A 15175-nucleotide genomic window follows, 5' to 3' on the forward strand; every position below is an offset into this window, starting at 1 on the left:
AGGCTAGGATGTATTATCTCAAGATGTATGTGGTTAGGTTGAGTAATGTTAAGTAGGTTTTAAAATCAATTGGCGAACCATGATGTTTATAATGTGACACGTGCCCATATAGCTCGGGTTATCTTGAGGTTATCTTGAAATTATTTCGGGGCTTAGTGTCCCCGCGGCCCGATCCTCGACCAGGCCTCCATCCCCAGGAAGCAGCCCGTGACAGCTGACTAACTCCCAGGTACCTATTTACTGCTAGGTAACAGGGGCATCAGGGATTGAAAGAAATTCTGCCCATTGTTTCTCTCCGGCGCCCGGGATCGAACCCGGGACCACAGGATCACAAGTCCAGCGTGCTGTCCGCTCGGCCGACCGACTCCCTAGACTATATATATGGAGGAGGAGTACAGTGTGTGTCAAAAACTAACTGGCTACGCAAAATTCCCATCTGCCAGGATGGTTAGTCAACTCGCTCTCGCACAAGACAGCACATATATGACTTGTTGCTTATAGTCACTATTTGGCTTATAAATATGTATATATGTGACAAATTCCAAGCCATATTTTTTTTCAAGGCACTAACTCTTCCTCTCAGTTTTATTAAACAATCCAGATTTTATACAAAATTTGACAATATCCTGAGTTACTTTACAATTTATTTAAATATTTGTTTGTTTTTTATTATTTTTATATAACTGTAATATCAATATAGGTATAGGTTCAGTACTAATTGTAATATCTTAACATACTAAGAAGGTTAGGTTAGGTCGGTGTCTTAAATTCAGCTTTTCAAGGTAAACTCATATATTCACAATAAATTAGTATGTCACATATGCACTTATTCATAAGCCAAATATTGACTATAAGCAAGTACGAGAACAGGTTGGATACAGGTCCATGTGATCAGTAGTCTGAACTGGCACATTATGAGGATATCCTCAAGAACACCAGAGTTAATAAGATCATTGCAAAGCTTCAGGTACAGTTAGTGCGGTGGTTAGTGCGTGGGCAACACAGTCAATGGCTGACCAGATCTCGTGGATGCAGAAAAGTCCTGTGCATACTGTGTGATTACCAGGGGCGAGATTCACGAAGCATTTACGCAAGTACTTACGAACCTGTACATCTTTCCTCAATTTTTGACGGCTTTGTTTACAATTATTAAACAGTTAATGAGCTTGGAAGCACCAGGAGGCTGTTTATAACAATAACAACAGTTGAATGGGAAGTTTTCATGCCTGTAAACTGTTTAATAAATGTAACCAAAGCCGTCAAAGATTGAGGAAAGATGTACACGTTCGTAAGTGCTTGCGTAACTGCTTCGTGTATGTGGCCCCAGGGTTTTAAGTATCCAGTACATGTTTGAGTGTTAGTGTCTTGTGTTCCATACAACTGCCATCAAATTAAATCTGCTGACTGTTGTATTCTTCATGTATCGTACTTGCTTGTCGAAGCCTTTCTTCACTACACGCTCCGAGACATTGTAGTCAGCTGCCTAATCCAGTTCTACATGGTGATTGTTGAGTTGTATTTACCTGAATAAATTGATGGTATTTCAGCACTGAAAATGTTTGAAAGTTTGTTTCCCAAGTGGAACATTGAGGAAAAGTCTTGCAGTCTCCGTGGTGTAGTGGTAAGACACTCGCCTGGCGTTCCGCGAGCGCTTTGTCATGGGTTCGTATCCTGGCCGGAGAGGATTTACTGGGCGCAATTCCTTAACTGTAGCCTCTGTTTAACTCAACAGTAAAATGTGTACTTGGATGAAAAAACGATTCTTCGCGGCGGGGATCGTATTCCAGGGACCATAGGATTAAGGACTTGCCCGAAACGCTACGCGTACTAGTGGCTCTACAAGAATGTAACAACTCTTGTATATATCTCAAAAAAAAAAAAAAAATGTTTTCCGATGATAATGTAAATTCATTGATTGTAATTAAGAATGGTTATACATGCAAGAGGCATATTGAAGGTTTTGCTTTATGTAGGTTTTAGCAGACTGTTTATGCTAACTTCTCAACTTTTACAGTTTGTTAACTTATTGAGCTAAACAGATGCTCAGTTCCTGAATGACATATACGTTACTGACACCTGTAACCGGTGTATACCGACTTGTGTAACCGGCCCCTTAATGGTAGCCGGATATCTTAGGCTACTATTAAGGGTAGCCAGTCCCGGTCGTCGAGGCCTGGTCGACGACCGGGCCGCAGGGACGCTAAGCCCCGGAAGCACCTCAAGGTAAAGTAGCATCTGGTGCAGGCGATGAGTCACAATAACGTGGCTGAAGTATGTTGACCAGACCACACACTAGAAGTTGAAGGGACGACGACGTTTCGGTCCGTAAATCGACTTGAGAATGGTCCAGGACGGACCGAAACGTCGTCGTCCCTTCAACTTCTAGTGTGTGGTCTGGTCAAAGTAGCATCTGGTGACTGACAGACATGGGTATTGGACCCTTATTGGCTAATTACATTAAGGTCATTAAAACTGTCAACTAACTTAATATACACGCTAACAATCACTCATCAATACTGTAACTCTCTTACCTAAACCAATCCCGGTTGAGGGTCCTGGTGGCACAGTGGGCTTGGTTCTACTCTCGTAATCGTGAATTCCCGGTTTGAATCCCGGGCGGGACAGAAATGGTTGGGTGCATTTCCTGTCACCTAATGCACCTGTTCACCTAGCAGCAAGTAGGTACCCAAGAGGTAGTCAACGTGTTTCAATAATTTCACCTCGAGGTTGGGGGGGGGGGAGGGAACTCGATATAAGCCTAACATATATATATATATTTATTAAGTATAAAGTATAAATTATTATTATTATTATTAAATACACTGGCTACCTGACCTCTTAATACAATTAATTTAATTAAATATTCAATCCAGCCTCCTGTTTAAAAAATAGTTTTTCTAACTGTCCATTAAAGTACAAAGATTGACGTACTAAGCATTTAGATAGTAGAATTTGGTACTATTCACTGTATACAATCCATAAATATGAAGCTAAAAAACAAACTTAACTATTCCTAGGCCTAGTACACATATGTACTATTTTAGGCTTCAGATATCGTTCGTGTATTAGGCCTAGGAAGTTTAGGATAAGTTAGTATGTCTTTGCCACATAAAAAATCTTTTCCTGTTTGTCCAAATTCAATAGTACCGATTTCTACTTTTTAATAGCGTTGTACGTCTGTACATGTACAATAGTACTCATTGGTACTATAAGTAGTGCTTCTTGTTGATGGAAAAGCGTGCAGTTTGCACAAAGGGTTGTGTTGCGGTGTAGATAGAGGAGCTGTGACTAAAGAGAGGCGGGTGTTAGTGGGAGACTTCCCGCACTATAGAGGCGGAGTTTTTTTTTTTTTTTTGACTATATACAAGAGTTGTTACATTCTTGTAGAGCCACTAGTACGCGTAGCGTTTCGGGCAGGTCCCTGGAATACGATCCCCGCCGCGAAGAATCGTTGTTACAACCAAGTACACATTTTACTGTTGAGTTAAACAGAGGCTACAGTTAAGGATTTGCGCCCAGTGAATCCTCCCCGGCCAGGATACGAACCCATGACATAGCGCTCGCGGAACGCGGACTGTACTTTTCTACCACAGACGTGGCCAGACATTTACAATGCTAACCAGCATATATACATTTTCTTCTGTCCTCCATGGACAGGGCGTCAGCTAATCCATGGTGTTGTGACGGGGCAGTTGTTATCTATGTGTGTGATAGTTGGTGGCGTCAGGTATATATGTGGTCACATGTGGGGCAGTGTTGGTCGACTGGAGATATTAAGTCACTGCTTTGACTAGTTTGGTATTTTTCCTGTAACGAGTGGTCTAATATATGCTCCTCCTAATATATCTTCCTAATATATCCTCCTAATATATGCTCGATGGTAAAGGGTATTTTAAGTGCGATAAAAACTAGTTTTGAAGTTTTATCTGTCACTGTGATGTCAGAAGCACTGACGGTTATCTTATCTTGAGGTTATCTTGAGATGATTTCGGGGTTTAGCGTCCCCGCGGCCCGGTCCTCGACCAAGCCTCCTTTTTGTTACACACCCCCCAGGAAGCAGCCCGTAGCAGCTGTCTAACTCCCAGGTAACTGTTTACTGCTAGGTGAACAGGTGCATCAAGGTGAAAAAAACTATGACCATTTTTGTTTCCGCCTCCACCGGGGATCCAACCCGGAACCTCAGGACTACGAATCCGAAGCGCTGTCCACTCAGCTGTCAGGCGTGAAGGAGATAGTATTGGAGTGCTTCACACACCTGACAGTGGGTGCTGTCAGGTGTGTACTTAGCGCTGTGTGCTGCCAGTCAGGTGTGTCCCAGCCTTACCTTACAGTCAGGTGTGTCCCAGCCTTACCTTACAGTCAGGTGTGTCCCAGCCTTACCTTACAGTCAGGTGTGTCCCAGCCTTACCTTACAGTCAGGTGTGTCCCAGCCTTACCTTACAGTCAGGTGTGTCCCAGCCTTACCTTACAGTCAGGTGTGTCCCAGCCTTACCTTACAGTCAGGTGTGTCCCAGCCTTACCTTACAGTCAGGTGTGTCCCAGCCTTACCTTACAGTCAGGTGTGTCCCAGCCTTACCTTACAGTCAGGTGTGTCCCAGCCTTTCCTTACAGTCAGGTGTGTCCCAGCCTTACCTTACAGTCAGGTGTGTCCCAGCCTTACCTTACAGTCAGGTGTGTCCCAGCCTTACCTTACAGTCAGGTGTGTCCCAGCCTTACCTTACAGTAAGGTGTGTCCCAGCCTTACCTTACAGTCAGGTGTGTCCCAGCCTTACCTTACAGTCAGGTGTGTCCCAGCCTTACCTTACAGTCAGGTGTGTCCCAGCCTTACCTTACAGTCAGGTGTGTCCCAGCCTTACCTTACAGTCAGGTGTGTCCCAGCCTTACCTTACAGTCAGGTGTGTCCCAGCCTTACCTTACAGTCAGGTGTGTCCCAGCCTTACCTTACAGTCAGGTGTGTCCCAGCCTTACCTTACAGTCAGGTGTGTCCCAGCCTTACCTTACAGTCAGGTGTGTCCCAGCCTTACCTTACAGTCAGGTGTGTCCCAGCCTTACCTTACAGTCAGGTGTGTCCCAGCCTTACCTTACAGTCAGGTGTGTCCCAGCCTTACCTTACAGTCAGGTGTGTCCCAACCTTACCTTACAGTCAGGTGTGTCCCAGCCTTACCTTACAGTCAGGTGTGTCCCAGCCTTACCTTACAGTCAGGTGTGTCCCAGCCTTACCTTACAGTCAGGTGTGTCCCAGCCTTGCCTTACTGTCAGGTGTGTCCCAGCCTTACCTTACGGTCAGGTGTGTCCCAGCCTTACCTTACGGTCAGGTGTGTCCCAGCCTTACCTTACAGTCAGGTGTGTCCCAGCCTTTCCTTACAGTCAGGTGTGTCCCAACCTTACCTTACAGTCAGGTGTGTCCCAGCCTTACCTTACAGTCAGGTGTGTCCCAGCCTTACCTTACAGTCAGGTGTGTCCCAGCCTTAATCTGGTCATCGTTATATCAATATATCTACTTTTATATCTGACACGTTTCAAATTTAAATTTAAATTTTGCCCCGAGGGGCGAGTTTATTGGGCAGTGCCACTCATCCTGTGAGTGGACACACCGCCATAGTGACAGTATTGGGCAGTGCCACTCATCCTGTGAGTGGACACACCGCCATAGTGACAGTATTGGGCAGTGCCACTCATCCTGTGAGTGGACACACCGCCATAGTGACAGTATTGGGCAGCGCCACTCATCCTGTGAGTGGACACACCGCCATAGTGACAGTATTGGGCAGCGCCACTCATCTTGTGAGTGGACACACCGCCATAGTGACAGTATTGGGCAGCGCCACTCATCTTGTGAGTGGACACACCGCCATAGTGACAGTATTGAGCAGCGCCACTCATCCTGTGAGTGGACACACCGCCATAGTGACAGTATTGGGCAGCGTCACTCATCCTGTGAGTGGACACACCGCCATAGTGACAGTATTGGACAGCGCCACTCATCCTGTGAGTGGACACACCGCCATAGTGACAGTATTGGGCAGCGTCACTCATCCTGTGAGTGGACACACCGCCATAGTGACAGTATTGGGCAGCGCCACTCATCCTGTGAGTGGACACACCGCCATAGTGACAGTATTGGGCAGCGCCACTCATCCTGTGAGTGGACACACCGCCATAGTGACAGTATTGGGCAGCGCCACTCATCCTGTGAGTGGACACACCGCCATAGTGACAGTATTGGGCAGCACCACTCATCCTGTGAGTGGACACACCGCCATAGTGACAGTATTGGGCAGCGTCACTCATCCTGTGAGTGGACACACCGCCATAGTGACAGTATTGGGCAGCGCCACTCATCCTGTGAGTGGACACACCGCCATAGCAGCATGTACAACACTCCCCAATAGGAAGAAAACCCGCTGGGTTGTTCATCCGTTTTCCATTTCATTACAAAATCTTGGGTGATGGTATGGTTGAAGGTTCCTGTATGTGCTACATGAGGTAGTGGTTGACAGATACTGTGAGGTGTCTTGTACAACCCTTTCTACTACCCAAACAGGAAGATGGGCTGAAATATTGTGTATTGAACCTGTTATGTACCCGTAACCTTTGCCCCACTCAAAGGACTGGTGGGTGACGCATAGTAAAGATAGTGAGCAGTTCAGCTTACGTATGTAAGTGTACAGCTTACGTATGTAAGGTATGTGTGAACGTGTACAGCTTACGTATGTAAGGTATGTGTGAAGGTGTACAACTTACGTATATAAGTGTACAGCTTACGTATGTAAGGTATGTATGAACGTGTACAACTTACGTATATAAGTGTACAGGTTACGTATGTACGGTTGTGTGAACGTGTAGTGGACGGGTGCGGCTGGAGTCATGTGTGTGGGGCCGCCCCGCACCCTGCTAGTCTGTGTGGCAGCTCCAGGCTGCATGGTATACGCTCTCACTGCTCCCTGGCTCCCTAATACTTGCATGTCCTCTGTAAGTATATGGGAATCGTTCACCCTGTGTGTGTGTTTATACAGTGAATAACTTTGTCAGTGCTTTGTTACGGTGAAGTTTTGTGCTTGTGAAGAACAGTGCTGGGAGATCCCACACCTACTGCCAAAGGTACGATGTTTACTGAAACGCGCATATACGTATACCCTTATGGACCGATATATATATATACTTTAGTATGTTAATTTGTTTTCAAATCATTGATAATTCAGTGCATTGATGTATATCTGATCATTTTGTACTGCATGTGGCCACGCTTCTAGTTAATTAAAGAGTTATTAACAAGCGTGGTGGCGGCAGGTGGCGCCACTCTAGGGGGGGGGGGGGGGGGCGGGGGCGGGGCCTTGTACCGTACAATACATATTCTCAATTATGGTAATTATTGTTTGATACAATAATTACCATGTTTGTTAATTGGGTCACGTGACGCTTGTAGGTTTGTACAATACTTAGTTTGATCTCGACTAGTGAGAGGCTGTTATCTGGGCGCTACATGAACTAAGACGCGAAATTCAATAAAAATTTTACGTTGCACAGAGAAAGTATTCAGTTTTGGGGTCTGGCAGTTACATCACAAATGTTTATTTTCTTTACATTTCGTTCATTTATGGATAATATACATTATAATTAACTGATAGGTAATATGTATATATATTGGTGATGTCCAATGACGAACTCACTTTATAAGGAAATTGTTATTCAATTTCAAATTGAATAACAAAAATTGAAAAAATTCAATTTCAAAGTTTCAATTCTTTCTCCTTGGTCTGAAACTCACATTTTTCATCACGTGTTAATTTTCGTGATTTACACACACACACACACACACACACACACACACACACACACACACACACACACACACACACACACACACACACACACACACACACACACACACACACACACACACGCACACACACACACACACACACACACACACACACGCACGCACGCGCGCACACACACACGCGCGCGCACACACGCGCGCGCACACACGCGCACACACACTGAAACACACCGGACTCACTGAAACAAAACTCTCTGGAATCATAACGAATGCCGTGTTTCCCCAGGAGTATACAGTAATAAGGAAAGAGAGGGAAGGTAGAGGAGGAGGCGGAGTGGCCCTACTCATGAGAAGGGAATGGAGTTTTAAGGAGATGGCCATCCCGGGCTGTGAGGAGTTCAGAGACTACATAGCAGGCACCATAACAATGGGAGGACCAAGAATAGTAGTAGCAGTAATATACAACCCTCCACCAAATGACAGGAGACCCAGTCAAGAGTATGAAAACAACAACAAGGCAGTTAACACTATAATTGAGAGGGCAGCCTCTGCTGCCTGTAGAAATAGATCCCACCTGCTCATCATGGGCGACTTCAATCACGGAAAGATTGACTGGGAGAACAAGGAACCGCATGGAGGCGAGGATACGTGGAGAGCCAAACTATTGGAGGTGGTGACAAGCAACTTTTTAACGCAGCATGTCGGAGAACCCACAAGGATGAGAGGCAATGACGAACCAGCGAGACTCGACCTAGTCTTCACTCTGAACGACTCCGACATAAGAGAAATCGGTTTTGAGGACCCAGTAGGAATGAGCGACCACAGTGTACTGGTGTTTGAGTACTTGATTGAAGAAGGGTTATTGAACTCGAGGAGGGATACCGAAACCAAAAGGTTAGCATACCGAAAGGGAAACTATGAGGGGATAAGAAAATTCCTAACAGATATAGCATGGGAAACAGAGCTCAGGGGAATGACGGCCCAAGATATGATGGATTACATCACGCAGAAGTGCAAGGACGCAGCAAACAAGTTTGTCCCAGTCCAAAAGGAAAACAGAGAAATGAAGATGAGAAACCCATGGTTTAATCAAAGATGTAGGCTAGCTAAGCAGCAAAGTAAAAGGGCATGGAGAAACTATAGGAATAACAGGACACTGGAGAGCAGAGAAAGATATCAGAATGCCAGGAATGAATATGTCAGGATGAGAAGAGAGGCAGAAAGACAATACGAAAATGACATCGCAAGCAAGGCAAAGACTCAGCCTAAATTGTTGCATAGCCACATTAGGAGAAAAACAACAGTAAAGGAACAGGTTATGAGATTAAGGATAGGGGCGGAAGGATTCACTACAAATGACAAGGAAGTGTGTGAGGAATTGAATAAGAAATTCCAGGAGGTCTTCACCTTAGAACAAGGAGAAATTCCAGAGGTAAGTGAGGGAATAGCTAACCAAGAACCACTGGAAGAGTTTGAGATTACCAGTGGGGAAGTAAGGAAGTGTTTACTAGAGTTGGACGTGACGAAGGCTATAGGCCCAGATGGAATCTCCCCTTGGGTTCTAAAGGAAGGAGCAAGAGAACTGAGCCTACCACTCTCCATAGTGTATAACAAATCACTGGCAACAGGGGAACTGCCAGATACTTGGAAAGCAGCTAACGTAGTCCCGATATACAAGAAAGGGGATAGACAGGAGGCACTGAACTACAGGCCAGTGTCCCTAACCTGCATACCATGCAAGCTGATGGAGAAGATTGTGCGAAAAAAACTAGTGGAGCATCTGGAGCGAAGGAACTTTGTAACACAGCATCAACATGGGTTCAGGGATGGCAGGTCCTGCCTCACAGGGTTACTTGAATTCTACGACCAGGCAACAAAAATAAGGCAAGAAAGAGAAGGGTGGGCAGACTGCATATTTTTGGATTGTCAGAAAGCCTTTGATACAGTGCCACACAAGAGGCTAGTGCGAAAGTTGGAGATGCAGGCTGGAGTGAGAGGGAAGGTACTCCGGTGGATAGAGGAATACCTAAGCAACAGGAGACAACGAGTCTGTGTGAGGGGTGAGGTCTCAGATTGGCGAGACGTCACAAGTGGAGTCCCGCAGGGGTCAGTCCTTGGACCTATACTGTTTCTGGTATATGTAAATGATCTCCCAGAGGGTATAGATTCGTTCCTCTCAATGTTTGCCGACGATGCAAAAATTATGAGGAGGATTGAAACAGAGGATGATAGTAGGAGGCTACAAGATGACCTGGATAGACTGAGTGAATGGTCCAACAAATGGCTGTTGAAGTTCAACCCGAGTAAATGCAAAGTAATGAAACTAGGCAGTGGAAACAGGAGGCCAGGCACAGGATACAGAATAGGAGATGAAGTACTTAATGAAACAGACAGAGAGAAAGATCTAGGAGTTGATATCACACCAAACCTGTCTCCTGAAGCCCACATAAAGAGAATAACGTCTGCGGCATATGCGAGGCTGGCTAACATCAGAACGGCGTTCAGGAACCTGTGTAAGGAATCATTCAGAATCTTGTACACCACATATGTAAGACCAATCCTGGAGTATGCGGCCCCAGCATGGAGCCCGTACCTTGTCAAGCACAAGACGAAGCTGGAAAAAGTCCAAAGGTATGCTACTAGACTAGTCCCAGAACTAAGAGGCATGAGTTATGAGGAAAGGCTGCGGGAAATGCACCTCACGACACTGGAAGACAGAAGAGTAAGGGGGGACATGATCACAACCTACAAAATCCTCAGGGGAATCGACCGGGTAAACAAGGACGAACTTTTCAACACTGGTGGGACGCGAACAAGGGGACACAGGTGGAAGCTGAGTACCCAAATGAGCCACAGAGACGTTAGAAAGAACTTTTTCAGTGTCAGAGTAGTTAGCAAATGGAATGCATTAGGAAGTGATGTGGTGGAGGCTGACTCCATTCACAGTTTCAAATGTAGATATGATAGAGCCCAATAGGCTCAGGAATCTGTACACCAGTTGATTGACGGTTGAGAGGCGGGACCAAAGAGCCAGAGCTCAACCCCCGCAAGCACAATTAGGTAAGTACAATTAGGTAAGTACACACGCACACACGCACACGCACACACGCACGCACGCACACGCACGCACACGCACATATATATATATATATATATATATATATATATGCAATTGACGATCACAAAACACTGATCATTTTATGCGGAAAATCCACAGAGAAATATGAAATGAGGTGAACGTTTCGGCTTTGTTAAAGCCTTTGTCAACACCAGACTGACTCAAACAGTCAGTCTGGTGTTGACAAAGGCTTTAACAAAGCCGAAACGTTCACCTCATTTCATATTTCTCTGTGGATTTTCCGCATATATATATATATATATATATATATATATATATATATATATATATATATATATATATATATATATATATATATATATATATATATATGTTGATTGCTGGTGAAAAGATTAATGATTCTAACTCGAATCTTCTCAATATTCCTTACGTTTTTTTTTCACTATTGGAGGTAATTGAAATCAAAGTTAATTTTCTCATTTTTTATTATGGTCTGATGCCTAAAAGCGTTTCACAAGGGCTTCTTACATTCTCAAAGACAGGTTTACACATCATTTCATGCTTATATTCGTTTTTGGGTGAGGTGATATGACACAAATGTTTTTGGGTGAGGTGATATGACACAAATGTTTTTGGGTGAGGTGATATGACACAAATGTTTTTGGGTGAGGTGACAGAACACGAATCAATGGGTATATGTTGGGTATGAGAACATAAGAATGAAAGTAACTACAGAAGGCCTACAGGCCCATATTTTCTCTTGTTGCTTCTATGTTGGTTCGGGGTCTTGAAGTGGGTAGAATATAGTTATGTGTTAATTGGCTGTTGATTGCTGGTGTTGACTTTTTGATGTGTAGTGCCTCGCTGATGTCGAGTCTCTGCTATAGCTGTATCTATCAATAATTTCTCTGTTGCTTGTTAAGATTTCTCTGGTGATGGTCTGGTTGTGTGAGGAGATTATATGTTCCTTGATGGAGCCCTGTTGTTTGGGCATTGTTAATTGCCTAGAAAGAGACGTTGTAGTCTTGCCTATACTGAGTTCTTTTGGGCTTACAGTCCCCAAGTGGGCATGTGAAGGCATAGACGACATTGGTTTCCTTCAAGGTGTTCTTTTTGGTGTCTGGGGAGTTTTTCATGATTTTTCATAATTTTTTTGTGCAACTATCACATTCAGAGATTGGTAGATACTGACTCCAAGGTTGTATTCTTAATCAACCTGCTGCAAGGTAATGTTGTTGATTGGTAGTAGTGACTTACATTGTTATGCCCTACATGCAGGGTCTTGCATTTTTCGACATTAAAATACATTTTCCAGTCTACTTTGTGTGGAATTTATTTAGATCTCTTTGTATGGTCTCAAGAAAATTACTGGCTTTCCATCTGGAGACCAGTGCCAGGGCTTGCAGACTCTTGAATGTGTGACACAACAACAAATGATGCCTTTCTTTGGTTAATAATTCTGTGGATATTGCATATACTGTACAACATTTGGTAAAACAACTTTTTTAGTCATACTACAAGACTTAAACATAATAGAACTTATTTTACACTATTAAGAACATATCTAAATTTGAGTTGTCCATAGACAGGCAACTTTACTTTAGGAGAATAAAAGGGCAGTATAATATGGGTCTCAGTAGTTCAATTGAGTTCGTTCTAGGCTCACAGTTGGGAATTTTGGGTTTAAATCCCGAGTGGGGCAGAAGTGGTTGGGTACATTTCCTGCTCACCTAGCAGTAATTAAATACCCAAGAGTTAGTCAGCTTATTGTGGGGTTGCATCCTGGGAAGGGTCAGTAGTTTGACCTAGGGATATGGCCTAACATGTTTATATACACTGTCTGCCTGTCCCTCGACACAATGAATTATTAACCAGACACATGTTAGATGTGTATTTAAAGTTTTTATACAGTAAAGTACTGTATAGACCAATAAGGGTCCTGTAGTACACATGTCAAGATCAATATGCAAGGAGCAAGTTATGAATCCATTTATTGCATCAATCAGTTTTTATATGATTCTGTATGCCAAGGCCTATACAAAGTATTCAGGCAGTTTAGTATAGACGGGCACTCGTGTTTATAGTGACTAAATGGCATAAATGCTCCCTTTGGTTTTGTGAAAAATTTCTGTATATGAAAGTTCTTAATTTAAAGCTGTCTCTCTGAGGACTCATGCCCTGTAAATTTACTTTTAAAGCTTTGTGGGCAAGTTTTAATAAGATTCATGTTTGTGTGTACCATACAAGGCAATTTTCTTTTTTTGTCAGGTTCATAAGGGAAACGAGTAAATTTATGAATGAAGAGCTGAGTGTTCCTCATAGTTGTCTGGTCCTCCTAGTCACCAGCTGTGGTTGTGTGGTGGTTGAAGATGGGGGCCAAGAACACCACACCAAGCTCTGCGAAGAGACAAAACAAGACTGGGAGAAATGAACTATCGCCACAGGTGCACAAGTTTGTTGAGAGTCGTGCAACATATGCCAGTAACAGTGCTCCTGTGAATGTCCACGAGGCTGTGGGTTTATGCAGGGCACCTGAAATTTTGCTGGTTACTTCGCAACAGAGTATTCCTGAAATTCAGCCGTTGGGCAATAAGGCTATCATTCCGGAACAGACAGTTGCTGGATATATTGAAAAGGATGAGAGACTGAATATTAAACAACAAACCGTTGCTGAATATTTAGGAAAGAATAATGGAAGCACTATTCCACAACAGACTGTTGCTGGATATGTGAATAGTGATAATACAACTAATACTTCACGACAGACCATCTCTTCATACGTAGACATTGATGACAAAGCCACCACTCCACAACAGACTTCTACTGGATGTGTGGAAAAGGGTGATGCAGCTACTATTCTATTACAGAACATCTCAGAATATGTGGAAGAGGATGTTACATCCACTTTTTCGAGCCAGGGAGGTGCTGGATATATCCCAGGGGATGCTGGAAATGCAATTTCAAGACAAACCAGAACTAAATATGCAGACTGTGATAATACAGTCACCAGTTTGCAACAAAGTGCTACTGAAGCTGAAAGTATTATTTCCAAAACTGCTGTTGTTAAGAAGGAAGTGATTGATATATCAAAGACTGATCAGGTTACTTCTGGTCAACAACAAAGAGACGATGTCAGTCTTAAGTTAGATGCAGCTATTCTTCAGAATTTCAATCATCTATTTAAGTCAACAGTTACTGAGAATATGAACTGGGAGACCAAAACTCACATAAGCATTGCTGAAAATGAAGTCCTTGAAACTGAAAGAGGATTAGAAGATAGGGACATTAAAATAAAAAGTAAACCAGAAATTGATGTTTCAAAACCTGAAAATAAAAATAAGAAATGTTACTCTGATCTGCAGCCATTTATACAAGAGACCGAGAACGGTACAGGTTGTGCAGAAGATGAAAGGAGAGCACCAAAAAATGAAGAATCATCAAATCATATTTCAGAAAAGATCCTTCAGAGTACTTTAAAGGAAAGATCCATGCAAAATCTAGGAAAGACCACTCAGTATGTTAAGAAAACCCCAGAAAATGAACTTGTGGATAATGAAAATATAATTCTTGCAAAAGCTGATGCCACAGAAATAATAATAACAGAGGAAGAAGTTGGCATAAATACTGCTGAAGGACCAAAGGATGATGAAAGTGTCAAGATGAATGAAGACAAAGACGTCTTAAAACTTGATCAAGCTACAGGTTAGTGTCTTGAGTTTTCATGTTTTCTGTTTAACATTTATTAAAGCTTGGCTTTTAAAGCCTTCAAGTGAGCCAGAAGCATTCTGCCCAGTTTGAGTGAAAGTGTGTACTGTACCATTTGTCTGTTATGTCCAGTAAAGAGTTTGGCTGAATAGATTAGGACATGATAGACAAAGGGCCATAAAATGTAAAATTATTGTTTATGTAAGAGTGCTAGGCCTACTCCAGTTGAATTGAAATTGAAATAAGTTTAATTCAGTTGATTGCTCACAGTTAAAAGTTCAGATCATCCTCTGTACCTACAGAATTGCTTGATACATAATTCCTTTTGACATGACTTCTAATCCATCTAAATTAGAGGGAACAAACATACAAGATTTGTTATAAATTCGTAAATGCTTTAGAAATATGGAAATCTGCATTTATTCACTAAATACAAGGTGTCTGCATTGATTAGCTAAATATAAGGCTTCTGCATTTATTAATTAGTAGAGGGGTACCCAGGGTTGCTCTGGTGACAGGTCATATCTTCATTACTGTAACCATCTTTACTACTCAATTATTACTATAACCATCTTCACAAACAGTCATCACTAACAGCTTTATTACCCTCC

The 15175-nt window shown here is 43.1% G+C and overlaps 2 protein-coding genes across 4 annotated transcripts in view; both read left to right on the forward strand.

Moving 5' to 3' along the window:
• LOC123762732 (uncharacterized) overlaps positions 1 to 15175 on the forward strand; it is a 273458-nt gene that overhangs the window by 245896 nt on the left and 12387 nt on the right. For 2 of the 3 annotated variants that reach the window (XM_069332254.1, XM_069332253.1), the window contains exon 3: positions 13128 to 14561. In XM_069332254.1, coding sequence (XP_069188355.1) covers positions 13229 to 14561 — 1333 coding nt within the window. In that variant the 5' untranslated portion in view covers positions 13128 to 13228. Of the gene's footprint in view, positions 1 to 6963; positions 7102 to 13127; positions 14562 to 15175 lie in introns of those variants that run through there. The other variant, XM_069332255.1, reaches the window with a different exon arrangement.
• Positions 6744 to 15175, forward strand: part of LOC123762733 (uncharacterized) — a 48884-nt gene continuing 40452 nt past the window's right edge. Inside the window, exon 1 of the mRNA XM_045749463.2 lies at positions 6744 to 6972. The gene's annotated coding sequence lies outside the window, so the exon portion shown is untranslated. The remainder of the gene's footprint in view (positions 6973 to 15175) is intronic.

The sequence above is a fragment of the Procambarus clarkii genome, chromosome 27, assembly GCF_040958095.1.
Source record: "Procambarus clarkii isolate CNS0578487 chromosome 27, FALCON_Pclarkii_2.0, whole genome shotgun sequence".
In the NCBI taxonomy this organism is placed as follows: domain Eukaryota; kingdom Metazoa; phylum Arthropoda; class Malacostraca; order Decapoda; family Cambaridae; genus Procambarus; species Procambarus clarkii.